Genomic DNA, 25,656 nt, shown 5'->3' with positions numbered 1-25,656 from the left:
AAAGGGTGAGAGACAATATTAAATACAGCAGGTAACAGATGGCATATCACAACTTTTGGTTTTTATTAGAGTAAGGTTCTAGTTAGAAAACAGTTGCTTCGCACAGCTGAACCAGGCAGCTCAATGTCTATGTACCAGTGGCCTTCAGCCAGCAAAGTCCCATCTGTGGCTGACCTCTATGCAGGCTGCTGTGGTCTTCAGGTGCCATTCTGAGGCAGGAGTACAGGCTCTCACATGGTCATGTGCTCGGGTAGAACATAGGATATGTCATCCCACGGGTGACGGTACAGACCCTGCTTCAGTCGCTTCTGATCCAGGTAGTGTCCTAAACCAGAAGCAGTTTGGGTTATAACGGTGCTGTTGCTCCCCCTTGTCTTATTTTGCCTGGAAACAGCCTTGGTTCCTGGCTTCCTACAAGGAGCATTGGGCATCCCTCACTAGGATGGAAGGGGTGGGAACGTGGCAAACTTACCAATGAATCCCATGCTCCTGCCTAGTACAAAGATGCCATTAAGAGCTCCTATATCAATATATTCATCTGCTTCTTCCCTGCAAAAGAGAAGAAATTCAATAGCTCCTCACAACGATCTAGTTAAGGAATCAGTCTTAGCAAGCCTATGAGTCTCCTCTAGAGGCAGTAGCAACACTGAGTTCATGTGGAAGCTTCCTTCCCAAGTCCAGGCTATGTTCCCTTCGCAATGTCCCAAAACCCTGGCCCCACATGAGCTGGCAGGACAGTTCCCATCGTTTTTATAGGGCCGTGATCCAAGAGAAACAGCCCCCACCAGACTTACCTTGTGAAAGAGCCACAATTCCTGAGTACATCAACAAAGGCAACTCCAATAAAGCCATCTACATTCAGAATAAGGTTTGGTTTCTGCAGGAAATGAGAACACAGCCCAACAAAGATGTTAACAGTGGTGGAGGATGATCACCAGGCAACTTTCATCCTCAAGGGCAATTTGGGGGTTGTGGACACAGAAGCCTCGTGATAGACGAGGCCATACTTAATGTGAGCGATGGAAAACCAGCCCCAAACAATGGGCCTGTGTTTTCAGGGATCAACCACAGGGATGATCTGCCCCAGCCCATCACACGTGCTACTTCTGCCTCAGCTTTAAAGGCAGCCCTTCCACTGTGGACAACACCAGGAATGGGTTCTGGTTTAATTCAGCGTTTTCCTGCCGTCCCAACAAATGCCTTCAAGCCTTACCAAGCTGTAGTTGCACTTGGCCTCAAGTCTACCATAGAACAACCACCATTTGGGACACTGCAATTGAAATGCAGTATTTCCTGGAGGAAGAGGGCTCGGGGAGGAAAGCAGTAGCACATTTCACCTTGGAAGTTGTAATCTTCTCTACTTCAAGCGCGTAGTCCAGCAGCGGGGTGGCCGGGAAGTGCTGCTTCACGTAGTCTTTGAGAATCTGAACTCTCATGTCTGGGTTATTTATCTGCAGGTTAAACACACATGACAGTCACTCACGTTGCCTCTCACACATGTACTTGCCATAAGCTTTGCTGTCTGTAGCTTGAAGAGAATTTAGTCAATAGATGCCTCAAAAGTTGATTTTCTTTCCTCTGTTTCTTCTCTCCCCCACCCTTCCACTAAAACCTCCTCCAGCTTGTAAGGATGCACTTCTCTTACTGATTTGACTCTGTGTCCAATGCCCATGATCAGTTTCCCTTCTTTCTTCATCTTATTCACAAACTCCATAGGGATAATGCCACTGTCGAAGGCTTTGCTGAACATTTTAGCTGCAGCATCCAGTGCTCCACCAAACCGGTCACCCTGGGGGCAACACACAAAGGGAATTACAGCAAAGGACTCCCCAGTTAAGGAACAAAACAAACACAGGCTTATCTTCCCCATCTGCCCTGCCTATCGCTGTGGCACGCACAACATTCCCATTAGGCAGGCAGCTGAGATAAAGCATCTGTTTATAACTCAAGTGCCAACATGCAGCCAACACATCTCCACTAGAGACAAGTGTGGGGGAAAGGCAAGCTCCAGTTTTGCTTCACATTTTCACTTGTCAGTCTTGGAAGAGACTCAGCAACCACACAGGGACCACGCTGGAAACAGTTTGGCCTCTACAGAACATTTCTAGACTCAAGTGACAGACATCAAAATAGCTTGCTTACTAGGAAAATGGGCTAGAAGTCAACAGAAACTCAAAGTGTAAGTGAATAGACACTGCCTGGCCATGGCTCTGCACTATTCTTAAATTAACAATAATAAAAGCTAAGTGGAATAGTAAGTAATGATGCTCATGTGCTGGGCATTAGGCACTTACGATAGTAAGAAGGCCTGAAGTGAGACTTGAGACAAGATCCTTTCCAGCTCTTGCACAGACGATGGTGTTGTGGGCTCCAGACACAGCAGGGCCATGGTCTGCTGTTACCATCAGGCACATCTCAATGAACTGGCAGGCATACCTGGGTAACCTGAGCAAGAGAGGGACTGGGGTCATTTACTGTGAAGAAAACCAAGTAACAAGACACTTGGTGTTACTGGACAGTGGCTTTTGGTATAGGTGTATGCTTGAAAGAAACAGAGCAGAGAAAAGGAGCTGCAGGGTCTCAACACCCATCAGCCTTGAGATGCTGACGTGGTGACAGAAGAGGGAACAGAGATGGCATTTCTAGTGATCCTATATCCACAAAGGAATCCTTGAGTTACAGTTTTTGCTTACATGACTGCTACTGCTGAACCCAGGACAAAGTCTAATAACACCCAAGAAAACCTTGAAGCCAAAGGATGCAAGAGCTTTCCCACAAGCTGCCTCACCTCCTCTGAAACCAGAGCAGGCCCAGCACCCCTCCAATGCCCATCTCTTCTTTGAAGACCTCAGTGATTGGCATCCCAGCATAGATCAGCTCCTGGCCTCTCTCGTCACAGATGCTTGTCATGAAGGAAGCTGGTTTGCGAATCAGACCCAGCTCCTGGAATTACAGCATAAAGATGGGATTTTAAACAAGCCCCATTAGGAGCAAGGGGCAGGAGGAGGCGGAGTGGTCAAACAACAGCACCTTGAGCTTGCCCTCAGAGCAGCTTCCACAGCCCAGAACCAGTGTAAGTCACTGAGCTCACAAATAACACTATGAAGTGTGAGAAATAACCCCAAGGCAGCACCATTACTGCCATGAGCATCCAGAATCACAGCAAACAGCCTGTTGGTTTCTAAGGAACCAAAAAGCAGGTAAAACCACACAGCTCACCCTTGCCCAGGAGTAGTCCATTGGCACAGTTGGAGGAGGCACTTCCTCAGCTGGTTCAATCACTCTTTTGGCCACAAGATCCTGGTAGACAGACCTAGGGAAAGAATCCTGGTATTCAGTTCCCTTTTAAGATATACAAGTGAAGTGGTCTTAATCTGCACCTTAAAACCCCATAATGGATAGAAGCTGCTTTCCTTGAGCAGGAATATATTCCTTTATCAGGCTTGAATCAGTGCCCCAGCAGTTTCCATCCCCTGCTGAAGGTGCTCTGTTCGTGTCACTTACTGAATGACCTCTCCCAGCTCATCAAAACTGCGGGGAACAAAGACTCCAGCTTCTTTTAAGGCCTGATTCTTTGCCACAGCAGTTTCGGAAGCCTGGTTGGCACAAGCTCCTGCGTGGCCAAACTGTACCTACAAACAAGAGAGGAGACAGCAGTGAGGAATGCACTCATTCACCTGGAGAGAGTAAGACAGAATCAAGAACTGACTGGGAAATGGTGACAGCGCAATTCCAGTGACTGCACATCTGCCCTCCTGGGCTAACACAACTCTTGGTCACACTACAGTCAGCACTGCAATATGCAAGGTGCCTTCTGATCTGGAATCACTCCAGGAAGTCCACTGAGGTTCTGCCTCCGAGTTCCCCACTCCCCAGAGCTGCTTGCCTCGCATCATTCCCATTCCACTCCAGAAGCAGGTGGCTGTTAGAATCTGTTGCATTCCCTGGGGTCTTTGGGCTCCCTTTAGAAGCAGACCCCAGCAGAACAGAAAGCTTTTATCATTTATTACCTTCTGCATGCTACTGGCAATTCTGGGAGGTTTAAGCCCAGTGAGAGGTTGGTGTATTTTCTTGTCATGGATACAGACTTATTTTATGCTTTTGCCCCCCTATTTGCACATACCTCTGAAGAAAACATGGTGGCACAAGTCCCAATACACCAGCACACCACGGGCTTGGTGATACGACCTTCTTTAATACCCCTGCAGATCTTGTACTCTTCTGTGCCTCCAATCTGCAGAAAGAGAGCTGAGCTGGTTCAAAACTGCATCATTCCAGCAACCAGCTCCAAGACTCACACGGAAACATTAATCAGATTCTTTTCCCTCTCCTGTTTCATTAATAACAACTGAAGTCTCAAAACCAAACCTCTCTATTGGATTGGATTGGTAGAGGAACCTCTGCTTGTCTGTGGAATACATTCAATTTCTTTGGACTAAAGCAGCATGAAACAAGAATTGGGCTATTCAGGAACAGCCTGAAGAGCTGACCCTGACCTGTAGCTGTTACTTAGCATCCTGGCAGCCAGGTGAGCTGCTCCCACAACAGAACACGGGGGTGCTGCTCAGGTAAGAGTGAACTGGTCTCACTCACCTCTCCAAGTACTACGATCATTTTCACTCCTGGAGTATCCTGGTAACGCAAGACATGATCCATGAAAGTTGAACCAGGATATCTGTGCAGAACAGGGGGGGAAATGGCAGAACTTGAATTTGTTTCATGAACTTGTCTGAAAGAGCTAAAATTAACACCAACCCACCCTTCCTCCTCCAAACCACTAAGTTCTTCTGTTGACTGACTTAACAACTCATGCCTTTGTTGAAGACACAGTCCTACCTGTCTCCTCCAATGGCCACCCCTTCATAGACCCCATCAGTGGTTCGGGAAATGATGTTGTTGAGCTCATTGGACATCCCTCCTGAGCGTGAAACATAAGCCACGCTGCCGGGCCGGTACAGTTTGGATGCCAAGATATTATCCAGCATGCCTCCTGTGTTGCCTATTTTAAAGCAACCTGGTTTGATGCCACCAACCTGCAAGACAATGAGAGATGGAAAAAGCCCTTGGAGCCCTCCTCAAAGAGTTTACACAAACCATGGAATGTGACCTTCAAACAAGAAACTAACATGCACTTGATGTTACTGAGGCCAAAACGGGTTGTAGGAGATACTTAATGCTTCAGAGCAAGATGATCTGAAGGCTAAGACAGATAAAGAAGGGGAGAAAAAGGCTCCCAGTACTTACAGTTGCAGGCCCAATGATGGTGACTCCTTTTTTATCAGCTGCCTTGATCAGTTTGCGTGTCAGGGCCTCTGGAATGCCCTCGGCAATGATCGCGATGGTGCGGATCTGCAGCAAGGTAAAGAAAGCCACTGGTACCCCCAAGCATCACCAACCTGAGGGACTGCAGGACAGAGAAGACAAAGAGCTGCTTGCAGGCAAGACCAGCCTCTTGTCTGGCCTCTGGGTGAGTGCACCCTCGACTGGAAAGGCCCAGTGCATGGATCCAGTCTGCTGAGATCACACTGTTCAGAGAGCTCTTTTCTCCCCCTTGCACAGCAGAGCAGCGCTGTCTTAACCAACCCAGAGTAATTACTCCTGACCATGAGGTGCCAAGTCCCTCTTACACAAATTGCCAGTCCAGCATTAGATTTTGCTCTGCAGCTCCATTGGACATCCTCCTTGGAACCTGTAAGGAGCTGGAATCAAGGTATTTATCTGCCAGCTTGGACACCCAAGACAATCTGCTAATGCTATAATGGTTTCAGAAATGCTGGTACCCTGCTGACGAGAGCTGCCTTCTTTTCTTGGGCTTCTTCTAGACCCCTCGCTCACCTGTGGATAATTCATGGTTTCAACAGTGCTGTCATAAGCAGAGCGCAGAGAGGCAAAGTTGATGAGAACATCAACCTCCGGGTGCTTCCTCATGGCATCCGACATGTTCTTGTACACTGGGATCAGGATTTCCTTGTGGCCCCAATAGAACTTCTGCCTGTGGTCACCACTGTGGAGGAGAAAGCAAGAAAGCCCTGACCTTAAGGCTACTGGAAGGACAACAGGATACAGTGCATGCAGACAGAGAGGTTTACCAACCCAGCTCTCAGACACCACAACTGACTGCAAGACACTCACTAGCAAGTGAGGGCATATGGGAAGGGACCATACTAACAGCAGAAGGATCTTCAGAGTATAGAACAGAGCAGCATATGGAAGGAGACGGGCTAATGGGGACAGAGGCATCCAGCAAGATGAATAAGCTCTCCCACAGTGAGGTTACCAGAGCCTCAAGTCTACTCCAAGCTGGAAGACAGAATGAGGCACAGAAAGAGTAATGAATGAGATGCATGCAAAGCGGCATTACTGGGCTGGAACAAATACCAGGCTGGGGGAAGAGGAAACCAGTATCTGGGGTGAAGAACCAGTACAGCAAATCAAGGGCCAGTCAGCTCTCCAGCTCTGCTACAGTGAGACTTTGTCCACCCTGCCCCTCAGACACCAAAGGATGCACCTAGGAAAGCTTCACTGGAGGTCTTGTCTTTTACAGGGTGGTTGCTCGTTGAAGTCTGCTCTGTTCAGTCACTCAGGAGTGTACATATTGGCTGTATTCCCACACTGGTACATTTGTAACAGAACATTCCAGGTTTTGCCAGCCTGGCTTCCTCCAAAAGGTCAGGCTGAACCAGGAATTGTAGGTAGCCTTAAGCTTTTAATCCCTATTGCTTTTTCTCTGCTGAATAACCATAACCCCGCAAGGGGTTGCGCTCAGCTCTAGCCGTGGCTGAGCCTGCACTCGCTTTTAGTACCCTGGGGTTGGCACCAGCTGAGAAGTTATTGCAGAGCTGCAATCATCATCAGAGCTACTGCACTGTCAAGAGGCAGAATCCTCTGTGGGACAGCGGCTGATTAGACACGAGCTCTCCTGGGTGTTTGTGAACACCACAGCAAGGAGAAACCTCCTCCCTCTGCCTGGGCTCCCGGTAGAGCCCAGCCACTCCTTTCCTTCTCACTGCTTGCTGTTTGACAGGGACCCCCCTGAGGGGGGGGTACAGCCACAAACCAGCCTGTGCACACAGTGCTCTGCAGGCTCCTCCTGATGGCAGTTTCAAACACCCAAGAGCCTCTCTCACCCCACTGAGCTGTGAGGATAAGGCAAAAGAGGGTGAACAGCACAAGAGAACTCTGTGCCTCTGAAGGAGCCACATGCTTCCTGCCTGCTAAGGAACTTCTGCCACTGTAGGGAAGAGTGTGAGCTCAGGCTCCTAGAGAAAGCCCAGCTCATTATGCCTGCCTTGCTTGCTGAGTGAAGGAACAGAATGTGGAGACCCTCTGAAGGAACAGAAAGTGGGACTTCATTTATGTAGCTGGCATTAAGCTGTTTCAACAGAGCAGCCTGAGGATCAATGGCGGAGGGAAACGGGAAGCAGTCTGCAAAGCCAGCCTGATGGTGGGAGGGAGCAGGGGAGAAGGTGTTAAAGCAGAGATGCACGCTAGGGCAGAGCTACACCAAAGAACTGCGGAGACTGGGAAAGGGGGAACTGAACAGAAGGATTTGAGGGAAACAGAGAAAGAGTGGAGTGAACACAGGGTACTTACGTGAATGGATAAACCATGGCAGCGACTGAAGGCTCATCCCGGGAGCAAATATAATCAAAGTCCAGCATCCCTTGCACAGCCCGTGTCTGCATCCCCCAGATGATGGCTTTGGTGTGGCGGCTGAACAGGGTTGTAGCTTTCCCTGCTCAGAGAAATGGGGAAATCCACACACATTCAGAGTGTCCATCCGTGCAAGATAAAGCTCCAACTTCACCAGGTGCCTGCTGAAAGATGGGGCTACTCCCCTCCCTCCTCCTGCACTGCACATGTGGTAGCCACAGTGTCCAAACTAAGGCAGAAACTGCAGATGAAGCAGCATCCCCCTTGCCAGGATTCCAAACACAACAGCCAGGTTCTGGGTTTCAGGAAATGGGCAAATGCTTTATCATGAGTTAAATAATCAGTGATTTATTGCTTGGGGTATGGCCTACAGGAGGTTTGCCCCCCGTGCTTGTCAGGGCACCACAGCAGGATGACAGGAAACAGAGAGAAAAGCAGTGAATGGGGGGGGGACAGAGAAAGCGAAGGAGCTCTCAGGACTCAGCTTTTGGTTTCTGGGTTTTCTGGATGATCAGACACAAACCTGACAGCTCCAAGAGTTCATAAATGGGAACCCAAACAGCCCAAAATGTGGCTTCAGGGCACAGTCACAGAAAGGCAACAGCTCAGTCGGTGAGGATGACCTGTTTGCTTATGTCCACCCCTGTTCCTCCCTTTGACTCCAGGCAGGGTTTGTACTAAACCCCTTAGGAACTCGGAGCTGATCCTGCTGCTGTAGCCAGCTCGGTCTACAGCTCATTTCTTCTTGGCTTTGACCCAAAGGTAAACAGCATTAGGGATTAAACAGGATCCTGTTCCTTGGGCTTTAACAAGAGACCAGTCACTGCTCTCCATCCCTACACACTGGAGGCACTGCCACAAGACTTGGTATTAGATGACTGAAAGACTCCTGCAAGGAGGTGACGAGAATTGACAGGACCAGGGAAGCAGAGGTCCAGAAAGGCCACGCTCCTCGAGACCACACAAGGAAACAATCTGAGCATTCTCCTTCTACTGCCCCTCCTCGTAGGATAGGGGGGAAGAGCTTGAAATTCCACCTTGATCCCAATCCAGCAGTTCATTTCCATCCAGCACAGAGCTCAGAGTGCTTTAAGTCCCCAGGAATTCAGTGCTTTGCTGAAGTGATAAGGCAACAAGAACATTTAGTTCTGTGCCCTTCAAGGCTCAGCAGCAGAGCACCTGCACTGTTCTGTTCCCCTTTTAAACACAACCCCAGTTACTAGGCCTGGTAAATGATGCCTTCTCTCTGAAGGCAAAGGGGACAGAGGTTTTCACAATGTGCCTGGATTTGACTGGGGAGGGGGAGAAGGGAAAACAGAGTTTATTTCAACCTGTTCCTGTCTCCTCCAGAAACAAGTCTTTGCACCAAGGGATATGTTGAGGAAAGAGATGAAAAGCTCATGTGGTGGTAAGTGAATGGGCTGGGCAGGAGGGAGGGAGCAGACAACACTGCAAACTACTGCAGAGGACAAACAGCAACAGAACCAGGAACTAAAGCCAGCTGCCAGCGAGGGCAGGCACACTGAGCCCATCACACAGCTCCTACCTGAACCATGGCTCCAAGCTGGGACTGAGTCTGTTAAAGAGAGAATCACTCCTGCAGCTACACGACAGAGCTGGCTGCTGCCAGGCCAGCAGAAGGGCTGCAGCACTCCAGCCTTTGGGATCTGCTTGTGTTAAAGCCAAGCAGACTGGAGCCCTCTCCCCTGCCTCCTGGAATAGCCACGCATCCAATGTGCATTTTGCCATCTACAGAAGCTTTGCTCATCCCAGCACAACCACTGCAGCTCTGTGCACTGGAGCTCCATGGGGCTCACATTCCCAGTTGTCTGAGGCATTGCTCCTGCCAAACTGTGTGCCCAGTGATCAGGAGGAGCAGAAGTGCGTTTTGTGATGTGTTTCACCACAGTTAGATGTGGCTCTTGGTGGCATCCTGTCACAGTGATGTAAATGGGACCAGTATCGCCTCATGTTCAAATGAGGAGGACCAGGACGTTATCCCATTCTGTCCCTGCCCCATTCTGCTGTTGTTTTATCCCTATATAACATGCTCTTACTCAATAAGGCTTCCACATACGAACACAAAGCTGCCAAAGCTCTTGCTTATCTCCATGTTAGAGAAGCTTCCTACAGACATCAGTAAAGAACACCTCAAACAAGCCCCAAACCTGAAAAATCACAGTAAAATGAGGACAAATCCCCCCAAGAAAACCACACAACACAGCACACAGCAACCTCTGACCCTGAATGTCACAACTGAACTGACTGCAAAGTGTTTATCCAGGAAGCTGCAGCGTGTACCAAAGAGGACTTCGTTAATACCTCCACCATTCCAGCAGCATCCCATGGGAACACCCCCATGTATTTAATTAGGAAGCAGGCCTCAGTTGAGCAACCACAGCACAGTTACATAAAGGGACATGGGGAAGTGGGAGTTCTCAGACTGTGCTGTTCCCTTCAGAGGAACACTCGGGATCAAGGCAACTCTGACTCAGCTTGTGCATGAGCTAATGGCACAGCAAGTGACAACGCTCTAAAGCACTTAACTTAATCCAGCATGAAGACAGACAGGTACCACAGCATCAGTCTAGTCCACATTCTGTCTTTGGGAGAGGAGAACTGCTCACAATCGTTTCCAATGCTGGACTTACCAAGAGGTGCTGCTGGTTTTGCCTTCTTAGCTGGAGCAATATCATCTGGTCTGGACTCCGAGAAGGAAGCTGTTCTGCTTGTTGCTGGAGTCTGAAAGATTCAGAAGCCACGTAAGGGACAGGGTGCCAGGTAAGACCTGGAGCATACAGAAGACGGGCACTCTGGCTATGGAGCACGCAGAAAATGACCACTTTGGCTATGCCAGTCTATAAAGCAAGTTATTTCTGAGATAGGACCATTTCAGTGCAGTGAGGGAAACCACACCGACCAAATCCTCAGCAGATGCAGCAGTCACGTCGCTGCTTTTGAGGGGTCACATTTCCTGTATGAGGGAGGTGGACACTGCGAGGATCCCTCCTGATAAACCATGCAGGCAGAGGCACTTTAGCTCTCCTAGAGCTTAGTGCAAACACAACGGCAGCCAGGATCCATCTCCAAGCTGCTCAGCCTTTGGGAAGCTGCCTTCAGGAGCGTTCCTTTCACAGAGGGAAGGGACTCACCGAGGGGCTGCCGCTGGCGTTGAGGAGGAAGTTGGCAGTGTGGGCTGCAGCAGGAGGCTGGTTGGGGATGGGCCGGTGGCCAAGGGCCATGCCCACAATTGCAGTCATGTGAGTCTCCGTGCCAAAGACATGGATGGGGATCCCAGTGGTCTTCCCTGTGTATGCATATGAGAACAGTCAGCTTGGGGGGGGGGGGAAGGAACAACAGGAGCTTCTGGCAAAATAAAGCATTTAACTGTGATAAGGCTCAGCAGGAAGCAGGTGGAAGAAACCAGATGCAAGAATGAAACTTGGGAAGCGGCTGATCCTTACCAACTTCTCCCATCACACGTAATCCTTCCTGGTAGTTCGGGCCTCCTCTTCGCACAAAGATCCTCACCTCATGCTCTTTCAGAGGACCCTGGTAATCCTTAATGGCTCTCACGATGCCCTAAGAGAAACACACAGGAGGGGTGAACTGGGCAGGCAACACTGACCCTGTCCCATCAGCTCAGGACCTCCTGGAAGGGATGCGCCACCAGCCTCAGCACAGAGCTCAGGGGCCATCACTGGGATGTGCTGACACTTCCCCACAGGCACTCACTTTAAAGGTGGCTGCCACGTTGGTGAAGTTGGCGATGCTGCCGCCGATGATCAGGATCTTTCCTGAGGGAAGAAACAGGCATCTATAAAAGTGGTTTAGGAACATCAGGTGCTCCCTGTCCTGAGCTGCTTCCTGATCCTGCAGTGAAACACGGCTGCAGTTTACACTGGCCAATAGTTCACAGTAAGCTGGGTTTAAACAGAGCCTGGAAGGTAAGAGCTTCGTACCAAGCAAGAACTTTCCTGATAAGACTCTTTTGAGGCACACTTTGCTCTTTGCTACACTGAAAATTACAAGTCCTGCCTCTGAAACCCAGTGCTATTCACTCAGAAGGCAGCACTACATTAAAAGCTCTGCCAGGGAGATCCAAGCATAGGAACAGCCCAGATTTAGTCATTTTCCCAGCTTTGGAATTGCAGCAGCTCCCTTACCTTCAGGGTGCTTCTCTCGAGTCATGAGGGAGAGGATAGTCTTGGCGTAGTCATAGGTCTGCTGCTCACTGGGGGCTCCAGAGTATTCCCCATAGTTGGCCAGTTCATTCACACCCCCCAGGTCACAAATGGTGTCACTGTGACAAAAGTTATTTAAAGAGATATAATTAGAGGCACTATAAAGGGCTTAACAAAGCATTGTGTGCAAGTCCTGGGAAAGTGGGATCATGCTGTCTGCTGAAGACAAAGCTGCTCTTGGTGCCAGTCATGATTAATCTCATTACTTCCTAGAGATGATGGGAACTCGGTGACTACCACAGCAGTGACAGTACCATAAACAGCTTCCAGCTTCTGCCTTCCCAAGACAAGAAGAAACTGTATCTCAGCCTCCCAGAATTAAACTCCCTAAGGGACACATGCTGGTAAGAAATGTGCACAGCATCTTCATTGCAAAGAGGTCCCAAGCAGTGATGGCACTGGGAAGGATCACTTTAGCAGAGGCTCACTTCCAGAGGCTGCATCAGTTTCTTCCAGCAGTGTAAATCCCCCCTCCAGCCTCTGGAAACCTCATTTTGTTACCTGTAAACCACTGAGGCACCACCACCAGCCACCATGGTCCAGATCCTGCCTTTGGGGTTGAGAATAGTGAGTTTCAAGCTGGCTCCACTCTTCGCATCCAGGTCAGCAATGTAGGCTTCCTGCAAGCAGAGCAGCACAGTTTAAGCTCCCTTCCCTGCATCCTCCTTTCCCAAACCAGAGGGTTGCCAGTGCTGGGCCCATTTGGATATGCAGAGCCCCCACATCTCCTGTCAGCTACAGTTGAGGGGAGAGCAGAACCACAAACACCATTGGTGTAAGGGACAGAGAGCCAGGGTCATCTCTTGGGGGCCAGGACTGGTTTGTCTCCAGTGTTCTTCCAGATAGAACACGGAATTAGGCTGGATGTAGAGAGCCTGCACCGTTCTCTGTGACAAACTCCAAGGGGATCAACCTGAGCAGAAACTCCAAGGTTTCTCCATTCCACATCACAGTCATAGCATCAAATGCCTCTGAACTGACAAGTCTTGTTCTGACCTTGTCTGCAGACTGAGGCCAGAGGAAGGTTGAACCTCAACACACCCATGGCTACACACTGGCTGTGCTGCAGCCAAGAATGTCATCACTGAGAGCACCGCAATCTGGCTCAAGAGTGTCCCTGTATCACAGTGGGTTTGCCTCTTGAGAAGCACTTCATTGGGAGTTCATTACAGCCCTCAGCAGAGACACTGCCATAACAACCTTCACAGTGATTTGCAGAGGGATGATTCAGAGACAAACACTGAACTAATCCTTTTAAGAGCAAATTGAGTTAAGAGTTGGCATCCAGCAAGCTACATGGAGAGAAAGAGCTAAATGGATTTCCTGGCCACGTTACAAAAACCTTCCCCAAATGAAGCATAATTATAATGATCAAAATTAAAAAGCCAGGACAGAAATCTTTTTGGAGACAGCAGAAGTCACTTGGGATGAGTAACAGAGCAGTTAAGGAGAGAGCTCCACTTCCAACAGTTGTGGTAGCCCACAGTAAAGGGGTTTGGGCCAGAGTGGGCAGGTACTTGCCTCGGGATAAGCTTCCCTGCCAAAGGGAGGGGGGAACTCCACGTCCCCCCATTTCACTTTGCAGATGTAGTCAGCAGTCGCATCGATCTTCGCAGCCAAGTCGAGGATGTAGACACCATCACCGGTCACCACTGCGTTTGAGGACACACACCACTGTGGGCTGGGTTTGTACAGACAGATTTACCCCTAAAACCCAACACCCTACAGAGAGCACTACAAAAGGCCTCTGTTCCCCTTCTTGCAGCACTTAGTTTGCTGTACGCACCAGACCCAGCAAGTTCCCTTCAGCATTAAGCAGTGCCTGTGGTCATAGAGCAGGCCCTGGTTCAGGTTCTGTTTTGTTCAGATCCAACCCAGCAATTTTTATGTACTTCAGATTTAACATTCCTTTCAATGGAATTTTTCATTTCCACCAGGAATTTAGATAAGAGAACACCTATAAGCAGTGCTTGGTTTGATTTATTCAGCCCAGATACATCCCAGCCGCTTTTGTACTTCTTTTGCATATGCCACTTGGAACTGTTGCAAACTACACAAAGATAAAGTACCCATTTCAGTGGTTTAGAACAGAAAGTCCTGCTCCCCAGAATGTCTGTTACCTAAGGGATTGATCTCGAGGTATGTGAAATATAGATCTTCATAAAGGTTGAACAGGCCACAGATGAAGCTAGCCAAGATGCTGTAAAAAAACGTAACACAAGCTCATTAAAGCAGCCAGATACAAAGCACAGCCTGCTCTGCCTCATTTATATGAGTGGCAATCTGCAAATCTACTCCCTATCAATCTCTTCCGTTCCCATTCATCTTGTCTGGAAGAAGCCCAGGTGATGACTCAAGGAGAGGAGGACCTCAATGACTCATCTTAATTACACTCCACCAAACTCTGCTGAGAGCACAGTGCTCGACTGCCAGAGATGCTCGGTCCAGACAGAAATGCATCACTGTCCCACTGGCACGTACATGTCTTGGTCAGAACTAAGCTTCCTTAGCTGGGAACAGGACAAGGCAATGGTCAGCTACATTAGTGACAGGCTTCTTGAGCCTCTCAGAGCTGAACAGTGCCATCAGTTACTATGTTGTCTTTGGAAAAATCATGACTTATATTAAGATAACTAATAGGTAAGGGCTAAAGCATCTCATTAAAGGAGATGCAGAAGACTTTGACATCTACAGATAAGCTTGCAATAAGCAGAGGAACAGCAAGAGAATTCCTTCTTAAACCAGGCCAGAGCAAGAGAGGGTACATTTTGGAATTAGCAATCAGAACCACATCTTATCACCACTTCTTCTAAATAAAAACCTCTTCTATGCTGGAAGGATCAGGATTCAATACAAGCCTCCAGCACCGCAGAGGTCAGGCACTGAGAAGTGCCCCTGCCAAGCGAAGGCTCCAAGCACTGTGAACACTCATTCTGAGTTTGACAAGCAGCTCGGATCACGTCAAAGAACCTGGATTTAGGATGCATGGCATATACTTGAGAGCAGCAGGGATGGCAGCAGAACAAGCTTTAGGGTGAAGCAGAATAAAGGGATGCTGGACTGAAATAGAGGAGCTTCTGGCTGGCCATGCCTGGGACTGGGCATCTTGTACTTACTCCTTCTTATTGGCTGGTGCATGCTGCAGGAGATATTTCTTGACATCTGATTCATTGAGCTTTTCATCCACTGCCACAAGCAACTTCTGAGCTTTGGCATCAACGTCTCCCACATCCACACCCCCTTCGTGGTGGAAGAGCACGTAGTCTCCTTCACGGGCAGCATATATGCACACATAGAACTCCTCCTCCTGCACCACGGACCCAGCACAAGCATTAGCAAGTCACACTCAGAGAAGACCTCAAAGAAGAGGCTTTTGTGTTGGTGTTAGGGAAGGGGCAGCTGGGCACAGCACTGGAGCAGCCCAGACACCCCCCAGGCTCATCCCTAGGGAGAGCAGCAGGGCTCAGAACGCTTCATCCTGGTGAGAGGTGCCAGGGACAACATGTTCCATTGCTGGAGACAACTGCTCCTGGCTGACACATCCCAAGTGCAGCCCAGGTATCTGTAACCTCCTCCCAGCCAATGTGATTGTATGCTCTGACCACACACGGACACCATCAGCTCACAGCACCCTCCCAAGCTCCTGCTTTCTCTGCTGTATCATCCACCTGAGCTGCATCAAAGAGATTGCCAAGCACTTTTTAATGCTTTCTTTGGTACACTGACCTGTTTGTGAGGCACGAAGGGTTCAATCAGGAAATTCTTGAGGATTCCCTTAGCATTAGCAATCTGCAGGCAGAAAACAAGACAGACACCAGTAAACCCTTGTCCAGTTTCCATAGTCATGGCAGCATAAGGCAAGCCTTAAGAATTAACCAGCACTGCTCTGAAATCACTTCCTCCCAGTCACTCTCCGCTGGGTTTCGCAGGCAACTGGGCTATTGGAATTATACTGGACTGGCTGCTCTTCATCTCCTGGCCCAGAGATGGCACCATGATAGAGCACTGCTCAGTGCAGCATCAACTGCAACGGCTGCAGCTGCTGCTTGGAGCTTTGGAAGAATCCAAAGTGAGGGAACTCCTGAGCTCCACAGGGAGCAGCAGGAGCAGTGGTGTCAGTGAGCATGGAAGAGTAAGAGAGCTCTTTAAGCCCCTTCCTGCACCTGGGATGGCAGGCGTTTCTTTACCATCACCAGTGCAGTGTCACTCCCAGGAGAAGAAATATTACAAGGCAGCACTGCATTAAAGTGAGCACTTGAAGTAACTCAGTCATCAGCCAGAACCCGCTGGCTGGCTGCAGTAAGAGGGCAGTTTCAGGACAGATTTTACCCTTGCCTTGTTAAATCTGCCTTGGGGATTCAAAGCAGGCAGCTCTGCCAAGGACACACCGCATCTGAGCTCTCAGCTGCTGACTCCCAAGGGGAAAGGACTTTCCAAATGGTACCAGTCCCACCACACAGGCCCTGCACTGGGGATGGGAACAGGGAGCATTGAGCTGTGCTCCCTCTCGAGGCCTGGCATTTACCAGCAGGGAATTCACACGTGGGACAGTTTCTCACTTGCTTTGGCATCAGCATAACATGGATATTAAACCACCATAAGCAAGAGAAGAGCTGTGCACCAGCTCCTATCTCACAAGCAGGCAGAGAAGACAGAACAAGAGTCCTCTGGCTCTGTGGCTGAGGTGGCACTCACCGTGGTTTCCTGGCCCAGGCGCTGTTTGAGCCAAACCTTCACCTGCTCCAGGGTGAGGTTAATCCCAACGAGGCCGAGCTTCCCACGTCTCTTGATGAGCTGATCTGGCTTCACCACCAAACGCTACAACAACATTGTGCAAGGGAGATGAAACCAAAGCAGCGTTAGAAAGCGCCTCTGCAGAGAGTGAAACCTCCTGGAATTCTGTCCAGCAAACAGCCTTGACAAATGCCTTTCATCTCCTCCTGGAAAGGGCTGCAAGCCCTTTCAGGAGCACTGCCAACACCTTCCTGCAATTCACTCGTGCACTGGAGCATGGCACATGGACTTGCTTAGCACAGGGCTGCCATCAGTCAGTCAAGGACTGTGGAACATCCATGCTCTCCCAGCCAGTGACTTCAGGTAATTAATCACTCGTAAGAAGCCGGCTTGGACAACAAATAAAGAGAGCTTTAGGTATGTTGTTTTCTATAGGAAGTGCATGGCTATGAAGCACAAAGAGATAGAAAAGATCTTACATAGAAAAAGCAAAAGAGGAAGTTTTCCATGACATTTTGCTTGGATGCAGGGAAGCTGAGCAGAACCCCACCTGAACAGGAAGGCTAGTGGAGAAAGCACCCTCCCTTCAGAAAGTGAGGCTTTGGGAACAGGGACTGGCATCCCGAGGGCTTCTGGCTTTGTCTGAATTAGCCTCGTTTGCCCTGTTATTAGCAGGGTTTTGTTGGCAGCTCCCTCTGCTCCTGTGTTTCACAGGCCTTAAAGGAATGTGACAATCACCCCCCCCCAGAAGGTGACAGAACCGCCTTGGAGCAGGGCTTGTTTCTTCATCAGTGTTGCAAATGAACGTGTCGGAGCAGCAGCAGCGACCGGTCCTTCCGGAAAGATCCGGAGCTCAGGACCTGCTGCAGCACGATGGGAGCAGCTCCAGGGAGCGGGGGGGCAGAGGTGCCACTGCTGCAGGGCAAATCCCATCCTCACCTCGCTCAGAAGCCAGGGGTGGTCCTGGGTGAGCCGGGCCCAGTCCGTGGCTGGGGTGACCCGGGCATACTTGAAGCGGTTCTGGATGGCAGAGGACGTGCAGATGTACTTGTACAGGAACTCCTTCCCCGTCTGCTCAGAGATGGCTTTGGCCGACATGGCTGCCTAGTCTGAACTGGGGGAATAAACCAGCAATCAGGAGCAGAGCCCGTGGAGAACTCCCTATCACGCAGCTCAATGCAAAACCAAAGTAAATACAAAGCTGGGTGTCTGCCCACCATAAACGAGGCTGTAAAACTCACCTGCTAAGAACTTTTCCTGTTGCTTACAACTTCCACCCCATCCCACTGCTCTGAGCACTGGTGTGGTCCAGCCTTGCCCAGCTCTGAGCATCCCGAGTATGAACTAACTCATCTCAACCCACAGAGCACGCGGGGTTGCTGCCATGGGATGCAGGTAACACACCTACAGCATCTAGATCAGCACCAGGGAGTGACATGGCAGCAGGAGAGGAAAACCCTCCCCCTCCCACTTGTTTTCCTATGGCATGCCACATTTCCAGTCTGAGCTTGGCTGCAGGCAACCCAGCAACCCCCCACGTCTTCTTCTACAGGGAAAAGAAACCAGGGCCAGTATTAGCAAAACCAGAGCACTGGTTTGTCCATCACTCTTTTGTTTCAGAATCCACCTTTCCTGGAAGCAGGCTCACCCCCTGCAGAGCAAGATGCTCAAGACCCTTTCCTGATGATGGCTTTTTCCTCTCTTAAGAGTTTTCTGCACTGACATCAGCGAGTTCTGACCTCAAGGCTGTAACTTTCCGATGGGCAGCAAGTCACAGGGGCCCAAGATGCATTTATATTTAGGAGCAGCAACCATTTATGTAAAGGAACCCTTCATCCCAATGAACCTGTCTGCGTGTGTCAAGCATCAGAACCACGTCAGCCAGAGGTCAACAGGCAGTCTGGGTTGGTGTGAGGGCTCAGGCTGCTGACAGAGGAGCTCGAGCAGTGCTCGTGCTGCATTCTGAGTGCCTGGAGGTCGAGTCACTGCTCCCGAGCCCAGCACGGACAGCAAACACACTTGGGGATGGTTTCTGCAGGCACCAACACGGCAAAGAGCAGCTCTGTTTGCACCTGAAGATGGGAAGTCTCTGAACGGCTCAGTAACACCGACTGCAACTGCCCATTCCAGCACGAAACGCATCCCACACTGACACCCATAGAGGGGAAACGGCTCAAAAACCCCTCAGTTATTTCTCGTGCTACCTTCTGGGTAATAAGCATTAAGCAATCAACTGGGTTATTCATCCTATAAGGAAGCAGGGAACACGCCAGGCAATAACCAGCTACCTTTACAAAAAGGCCTTTTATGCCCCTTAAAGGAAGAGGTTTGGTTGGTCCCAGTCCCACCCCAGAGACACACAACAGTTACTGAGCAGAAAGGAGCAGGAGGAGGCTGGCTACTTTCTCTGGGTACCTCTAGAATGGCAGAGGTGGGGTTAAGCAAGCGCTGCTTTTGACACCTGTTCATTAGGCTTAGGAACCAGCAGTCAGATTTGGGGCTAACAACTTTCCCAAAGCAATTCCAGTGGGAAAACAGAAAAGGAGAAGCCACAGACAGGGTAAAAGGTGTTCAACCCCAGTGTTCCTGCTTCCAGGAAGTGTTGTTAGGCGAAACTCCAACACGATTGCGGCGCAGCTTCCAATTGAACCCGTTTCAAAACAACACCAGGCAGCCTTTCTGAGGCACCCCATCTTTCGTCACAGCATCAAACCCCATCCCTGTCACCATAAGCACTTGCACCTAATATTTAGTCCGCTAAACATAACCTCACTTTGTTTTCATCACCTTGGTGCCCAAGCCCCATAGGCTAAGGATAGGGCTACGACAACCTAAAGGAGACCAAGCACGTGTTGAGTGTCTGGCCCTGCAAAGCCAGCCTGGTTTGTGTTAGAAGGGACCCTAAAGCTCATCCAGCTCCAACCCCTGCCACGGGCAGGGACACCTTCCACTAGAGCAGCTTGCTCCAAGCCCCTGTGTCCAACCTGGCCTTGAGCACTGCCAGGGATGGGGCAGCCACAGCTTCTCTGGGCACCCTCACAGGGAACAGTTTCTTCCTGCCTCTTCTCCCTTCTCCCTTTTACCCCCTTTACCACCGTGGTGCTGTGTTAGCTCCACTGGCTCTCCAAGAGGCGTTCCTAAAGATACGCATCCAGAGATGCTGTGGGAATGGAGCTGTCTCAGAAAACCACTGAGTTATGGCAAGTCCCGGGGCTACGAGCAGCAGTAACTCCAGCAGCAATCCAGAGCTGCCACTGCAAGCTCCTCATTGCAAAAGATGGAGACTAAGACAAAGATTTGACTCACGGCAAGGATTTATACACAGCTATGGGAGATCTACAGTCGGGGAAGGGGAAACACTGGGTACCAGTGGATTAACCTTCAACGTTCAGGAGCTGGGAGGTTGATGCTGCAGCCCCTGAGGGAGGCGGCAGTTCTGGCTGCGAGCTAAGCACTGACATCAGTGCTGGAGAAACACTGATCTCTTCTTGGTGTTAAACCACCACAGCTCCCAAAGACAGGAGGAGGTGCCCCAGGCTCAAGGGGAAGCCACCCACAGCAGGTAAGTGGTGGTGACACAGAGACACTGGTGTCGCACAGGTGGCAGGCACGGCACAGCTTCCTGTGCTTATGGAGCAACTGGGCACTTGCTCCATAAAGCCCTGCTGACAGCTGCAGTTCTCTGCCCATCTTTGCTCTGTGAAGGCCATGAAATTGGATGAGCACCAGTTGTGTTGTAATCTGGATTAAACCCCAAAGATCAGCAGAGTTGCTTTGGCTCCTGCACCTTTATTGGCAGGGAAGCTGCAGGTTTACTGCTAGAAACCAGCTTGAGTTTGCTGCATCAGGCTAAGAAGCATCTCAAGTGGGTTTGCAGAACTGGTTTGCATCAATCCTCTCCTAATTGTGGATCAGCTTCAGGGCACCATTCCAAAACAGCTTTTTCCTTAATTATCAGGCACTGTCTGTACATGAGATAACCTTGTTGACAAGGTTGATACCAGGCTCTGACCAAAGCCTACTGCTTTATTCAATGGTCAGTCAGGCACGGAAGACTTCCCAAAGCTGCACAAGTGCCTGGATGCTGGGCAGAGCTGTAAGAAAGCAAACACAGAACAGAAAACCGAACCAGCCCTACCTGCAGGCATGCACAGGCACATCCCCTGCCCACAGACACCGCTGCTGCCTTGCCTCCACAGCTGGGCACACACATCCCACAGTAAATCACCTGTACTGTAGTGCTGAACACTTTCCATCCCGATTTCTGCTTTCGAGCAGTGCTACTTCCGAGAGCAAATCCTGCTCCAGGTTACCTGCAGCTATTTATGTTGCCTGCCAGGAAGCTGGAATACCCTTGGCTTTCAAAGCCCTTCAAATCCATCAGCTGCCTGATCTACAACAGGCTAAAGGCCAGTCCCAGAGGAAACAGTGTCACATTTCACTGCAGCAGAATCAGATGGAGAAAGGGGAACAGCAAACCTATTCCTTAACCTGACAAAGAGCCCAGCTGAGCAGTTTTCATCCCTCCAGGGTGACACAGCCCCTGCACAACGCCGCAGCTCTTCGGTCCACCCTCAGATTGAAACAACGGAGCTGATGCCGTGCCAATGCCCAAGCTGGAATTGGCTGCAACTGCAGGGAGCTGGACCCAGGACATGGCTCAGGTCTTACTAAAACCGGCCCTGCAAAATGAAGACATCAGTGGGAACAGGAGTGACGTACGTGGGATTGCTCAAAGCCGAGGGACACGGCAGCGCTCCCCACGGCACCACTGCCAAGCTGCTGCTCGCAGGAGCTTTGCTGGCCTTGGCCACCACCTTCTCTGCTCCCCTCGTTGCTGGCCCGGTTTCATCACCTCCTTTGTTGCAATAGCACTACTGGGGTAAAGAGAGAAAACCCAGAGGATGATTACACGAAATAACACGATCCTTGTGTCGGCAACAGCAGCAGGAGCGAGGCTCTTCCACCCGCGTCTGCCCGTGGTGCACCAGAACGGCTCCTGAGCATTAGGGAGTCATTAATCAGCCCCCTTGCTCAGTTTTTCCACTGCTCCAACCCTGCTTTTCCCAGGCCATAAACAGCACAAAACAATTGCTTGGGTCTGCTGAGCTAAAAGATCAGCAGGAAAACATAAAACCCCATCTGGCATCAGCAATCCCCAGCTATGTGCTGGTGCAGGTCCCTCATCAGCCAGGGAGACAGGAGCAGAGCAGCTCCATCACCTCCTGCAGGCTCTGGGAAGCAGCATCTCTGCAGCTTCCCAGGGATGAGGATGCTCATGTGTCCTGGGTAATCCGATGTTCAGTCATGCCCAGCACCTGCAATGCCAACCAACACTGCTGAGAGCAACAGATGCACCTCTGAAGGAGAACAGAGGGGATGCAGAGGAAAACCAAGCTCCTTTCTCTGTACCAAAGATGAGCTCCAGGGTAAAGATCTCTTCTACTGCTGCTCTCCAGCCTTTAAAGCATTTCCCACAGTACGTGCCATGAAGTTGTCAGTTAAAATGCAACTCTTGAGCAGAGGGAAACGTGCTTCAGGCACAAGAAGTGAAGGAGAAGAGAAGGCTAAGAGCTCTCCTGAACAGGTGCCATGCACCCAGCGTCAGTTTAAGGAGTGATCACTGACCTCCATGAATGATTTCTGCTCATTTACCGAGGCTCTAAACCAAACAGCTTCCCTGTAACACATCAGAGATCATCATCCATACCCACGGATTCAAAAAGCATTTCAGCCTTCACTAACCAGTCCAGAGCACGAGAACTGGATCGGATCACATCTCTGGGGGCTCAGAATCCCTGTCAAACATGTGCAAAACTAAAACTATGCTTGGGGAAAGCATCTCGAGTGTGTTGGCAAACAAAAGACAGCTCAATGGTGGCAAGCTAGACAAGGATTAAAGAGCTGGCTGCTGTGCTGGCTGTGACACAACTGATACACGTGCCTCAAGACTCTAGCGATGAGCTGAAGGGAAAACCCAGAGGCAGCATCCCTGACACCAGAACCAGGTAAAGCCTCCTCAGCTCCCAGAACTCAGGCGATGCGGCACCACTTAGCACAGCTAGCCTGCCCTGCAAGGGGACACAAGACAGACATTGCTTTGGTTTATGCTTCTTTAAACCCTTTTAGGACTCAGAGGTAGGCTAGGCATCGCCGGGTTGTGCTCACACTTCAGTACCAGCCCCAGCCATGCACGAGTGATGCTTTTGTTGGGAGAAAAGGACTCCTCCAGTAAAGCTTTCATGCCCTCTCTCCTAAGAGCTCTGTCAACAACCCCACACTGCACAGCAACCGCCCCTCGCATCTCAGGTCATTTATTAACGCAGTTCCAGATGAGCCAGTACAGTCAGCCCACAGCAGCGTGAAAGTTACGTCAGCTCCCACCTGGCAAACACACACGGGTTTGTCAGAGGGCTCTGCAGAAGAGGCCCAGCAAACACCACGGGTCAAGATACCTGGGTGCTGGGTGTTAGGAAACGCCTGGCACCGCTGCAGAGTGATGCAAGGGGGTGAGCTGAGGCAGCGGGTGCTGAGCACCTGGTGCTGGAAGAGGCTCCCTGCAGACACGGGACCTCCGAGAGCAGAACAGCAGCCGTGGAAGGAGCAGACTGTGAGCAGGGGCAAGCCGGGCTAAAAGACAGCAGCCAATGGGTGCCAAACACCCGCATAAGCACCCAGCACCAGGCACAGGGAATCCTGCCTTTGGAGCCCACCTTGTTCTGCAGCTTTAGGGAAGGGCCTCGATGAGTTTATTCCTTAAATCCCTGCTCTGTGCTGTGTGGCTGGGCAGGATTCCCAGCCAGGCTCCCCTTGGCATCAGGTCCCAGCTCAGGCAGAGCAGCGGTGCTGCCAGAGCACGGCAAGCACAGCTCCATGCGTGCAAACGAAGCCTGGAATGTGGAAAACTCCACAGGGCTGGAATAACAGCATCGGGCAGCAGAACTGATAACACTGAGCTCCAAACGCAGGTCGGGAAACGAATCAGAGATATCTACACAACATAGTGAGGATGCACTTAAGCTTCCAGCCTGCAGGCAAGAAACAGAGAGAGGAGCAGCCTGTAGGAAAGGAAGGGGACTCCAAAGCACCGGGAGACAGCAGGCAGCGAACAACGGAATGGGGAAGCACCATGGAGCAGCTCCGGGGAACCAGAAGGGCACGGGCTCATCCCCGCCGGTGCGGACCAAGCACCGGGGCTACCGCCGAGGGAAGAGCACTGGGGAAGAGGCCCCGCTGGGCGAACGGAACCGAGGCGCAGAGCACAGGGCCCCCGTAAGTACCCAAAGGGACCGGGACCTCACCGGGGGCCGCCGCCTCCCCTCCCGCTGATGAGGAAATCGCGGCCGGAGGCCCGCGGACTCGCACCGGGGCGCTCCGCTCCGTTCCGCCCCGCAAACCCTCCCCTCGAGCCGCACCGCGTCCCGCAGGCTGCGGCCCAGCCCCCGGTGGGTGCGACCGGCGCCGCTGCCCCGGGGGCCCCGCCGGCACTCACCGGACCCCGCTCCTCCGCGCTGGCCCCGCGCCGCTGCCGCCGCCTTTTGTTCGCTGCGGCGCGGCGGAGCCTCCCCGGCCCATCGGCCTACGGGCGCCGTCGCCTCCTATTGGCTGCCGCCGCCGTCACATGTGCCTTGCCTGAGCGGCGGCCCCGCGCCCATTGGCTGCCGAGGGTGGGGCGCGGCCGCGCGGCCTTGTGGGAGTCGTAGTTCCGCCCCTCCTTCGCCACGCCCCTCGTGCAGTGAACCGGGGGGGGGGCAGCGGGACACGGCCGATGACGTCACGCGGGAGCACGGGGGCGCGTGCCCGCGTCTGCCTCCCCCCCCCCCCCCCCCCAGGGATCGGGGCCGCGCCCGGTGCTCCCGCTCCCGCCCGGCACCGGCGGAGCAGCCTCCCACGGGTGTGTTGTAACCGCGGGGGCAGGCGCAGCCCGGGGGGTGCCCGCGGTCCCGGCTGAGCCGCAGCGGTGACCGCCCCAGCGCGGAGTGCGACCAGCGACCAGGGCAGCGCAGGCGGGGAATGGGGCCGGGTCAGGGACGCTGCGGAGGGGAGCAGGACGTGGCCATCCTGGCTCCGGGCTCCCGCCTGCCCCGTTCTCCACCGCGCCTCTACCAGCAGACATCAGACCTCTGCCAGCCAGAACCGCTCGTCCCGTGTTCATCGCCACTGTCACAACCTCTGGTGTGACATCAGCATCAGCAGCGCCAAGGGGAGGCACCGGGGCGGCCTCTGACGAGAGCCGGTGGCCTTGCTCCAGAGGACAGGTCAGTGGTGATGTTGTCACCAGGCTGGACCACGGGCCTGGGGCAGCCACCACGCAGGACACAGACAAGGATGCTCCTGCCCATCTCAGGGAGAGCAGCTCACCCTTGGCGGCACCACTGGGGAAAGACTCCATGGAAAACAATTACTGAAGCTTAAACTCTGCCCGGCTCCCTGGTGATGGGGGGCATCACGCTGGCCTCTCACCCCTGGGCTCTCTCCCCTCCAGCCACTCCAGCCCCAGAGTGAGGATGGGCTGTGTCATTCCCGAGCTGTGCCCAAACCCAACATCGGCGCTGATTTTCCCTGCGGTGACGTTAAATCTGACAGGTTTGGGGCAGGACGGACACGCCACGCCACACTGAGTCACTTGGCAGGGACAAACTGCTTCAATCATTCATCTTGGCAGTGTCTTAGCCAAGGCCAGAATGAAGTCACTGAGAGGAGAGAAACATCGGCATCTCCCATTCATCCCTCCCGCCTGTCCCGGATGGGATGCTGCCGGGATGAGGCAGTACCAGCGCATCCCCAAACGCACCCAATTTCCCTATGGGAAACCGGTTTTACCGAGGGTCCGTGCTCGGTAAAACCTTTGGAACCCCGGGTGCAGGGACCAGCCCTCATCGGACACCGGCTCCTCCTCCGCGCCCAGGCGGGCTGGGCCAGGAGCCACGGTGAGCACCGACCGGGACCGGCGGCTCCACGCGGGAACTGCTGCCGGGGCGCGCCACGTCGACGTCACTGCCTGGGCGGGGCTTAGCGCCGCGCC

At 51.9% G+C, this 25,656-nt stretch overlaps 1 protein-coding gene across 1 annotated transcript; it reads right to left on the bottom strand.

Moving 5' to 3' along the window:
• Positions 1–43: 43 nt before the first annotated feature.
• ACLY (ATP citrate lyase) lies at positions 44–24,189 on the bottom strand. Its single transcript, XM_061477696.1, has 28 exons — positions 24,124–24,189; positions 17,571–17,745; positions 16,593–16,715; positions 15,624–15,686; positions 15,014–15,204; positions 14,018–14,097; positions 13,415–13,549; positions 12,399–12,513; positions 11,820–11,956; positions 11,389–11,450; positions 11,118–11,235; positions 10,806–10,960; positions 10,305–10,395; positions 7,594–7,735; positions 5,836–6,004; positions 5,245–5,349; positions 4,837–5,033; positions 4,594–4,675; positions 4,124–4,234; positions 3,505–3,632; positions 3,220–3,313; positions 2,789–2,943; positions 2,295–2,445; positions 1,646–1,789; positions 1,338–1,451; positions 795–877; positions 473–549; positions 44–325 (listed from the first exon to the last, which is right to left on the bottom strand). The coding sequence occupies exons 2-28, from the start codon at positions 17,727–17,729 to the stop codon at positions 231–233; spliced, it is 3,276 nt and encodes a 1,091-aa protein (XP_061333680.1). The 5' UTR covers positions 17,730–17,745; positions 24,124–24,189; the 3' UTR covers positions 44–230.
• Positions 24,190–25,656: the final 1,467 nt, after the last annotated feature.

This window comes from Pezoporus flaviventris, unplaced genomic scaffold (assembly GCF_033815535.1).
Source record: "Pezoporus flaviventris isolate CSIRO_AGI_PZ_B2104156 unplaced genomic scaffold, CSIRO_AGI_Pfla_v1 ptg000107l, whole genome shotgun sequence".
Classification (NCBI taxonomy): domain Eukaryota; kingdom Metazoa; phylum Chordata; class Aves; order Psittaciformes; family Psittacidae; genus Pezoporus; species Pezoporus flaviventris.
The sequence above is the reverse complement of the archived record's forward strand: the minus strand, read 5'-3'. Positions and strand labels throughout refer to the sequence as shown.

Bases quoted from the DNA above. Each gene is read 5' to 3' on its own strand.
- ACLY (XM_061477696.1), bottom strand. From the start codon at position 17,729: ATGTCGGCCAAAGCCATCTCTGAGCAGACGGGGAAGGAGTTCCTGTAC. The intron at 11,957-12,398 runs GTAACAAAATGA...CTTTTGTCACAG, and splicing joins GGTGCCTCAGTGGTTTACAG to TGACACCATTTGTGACCTGG. The intron at 326-472 runs GTAAGTTTGCCA...CTTCTGGTTTAG, and splicing joins CAGGAGCATGGGATTCATTG to GACACTACCTGGATCAGAAG.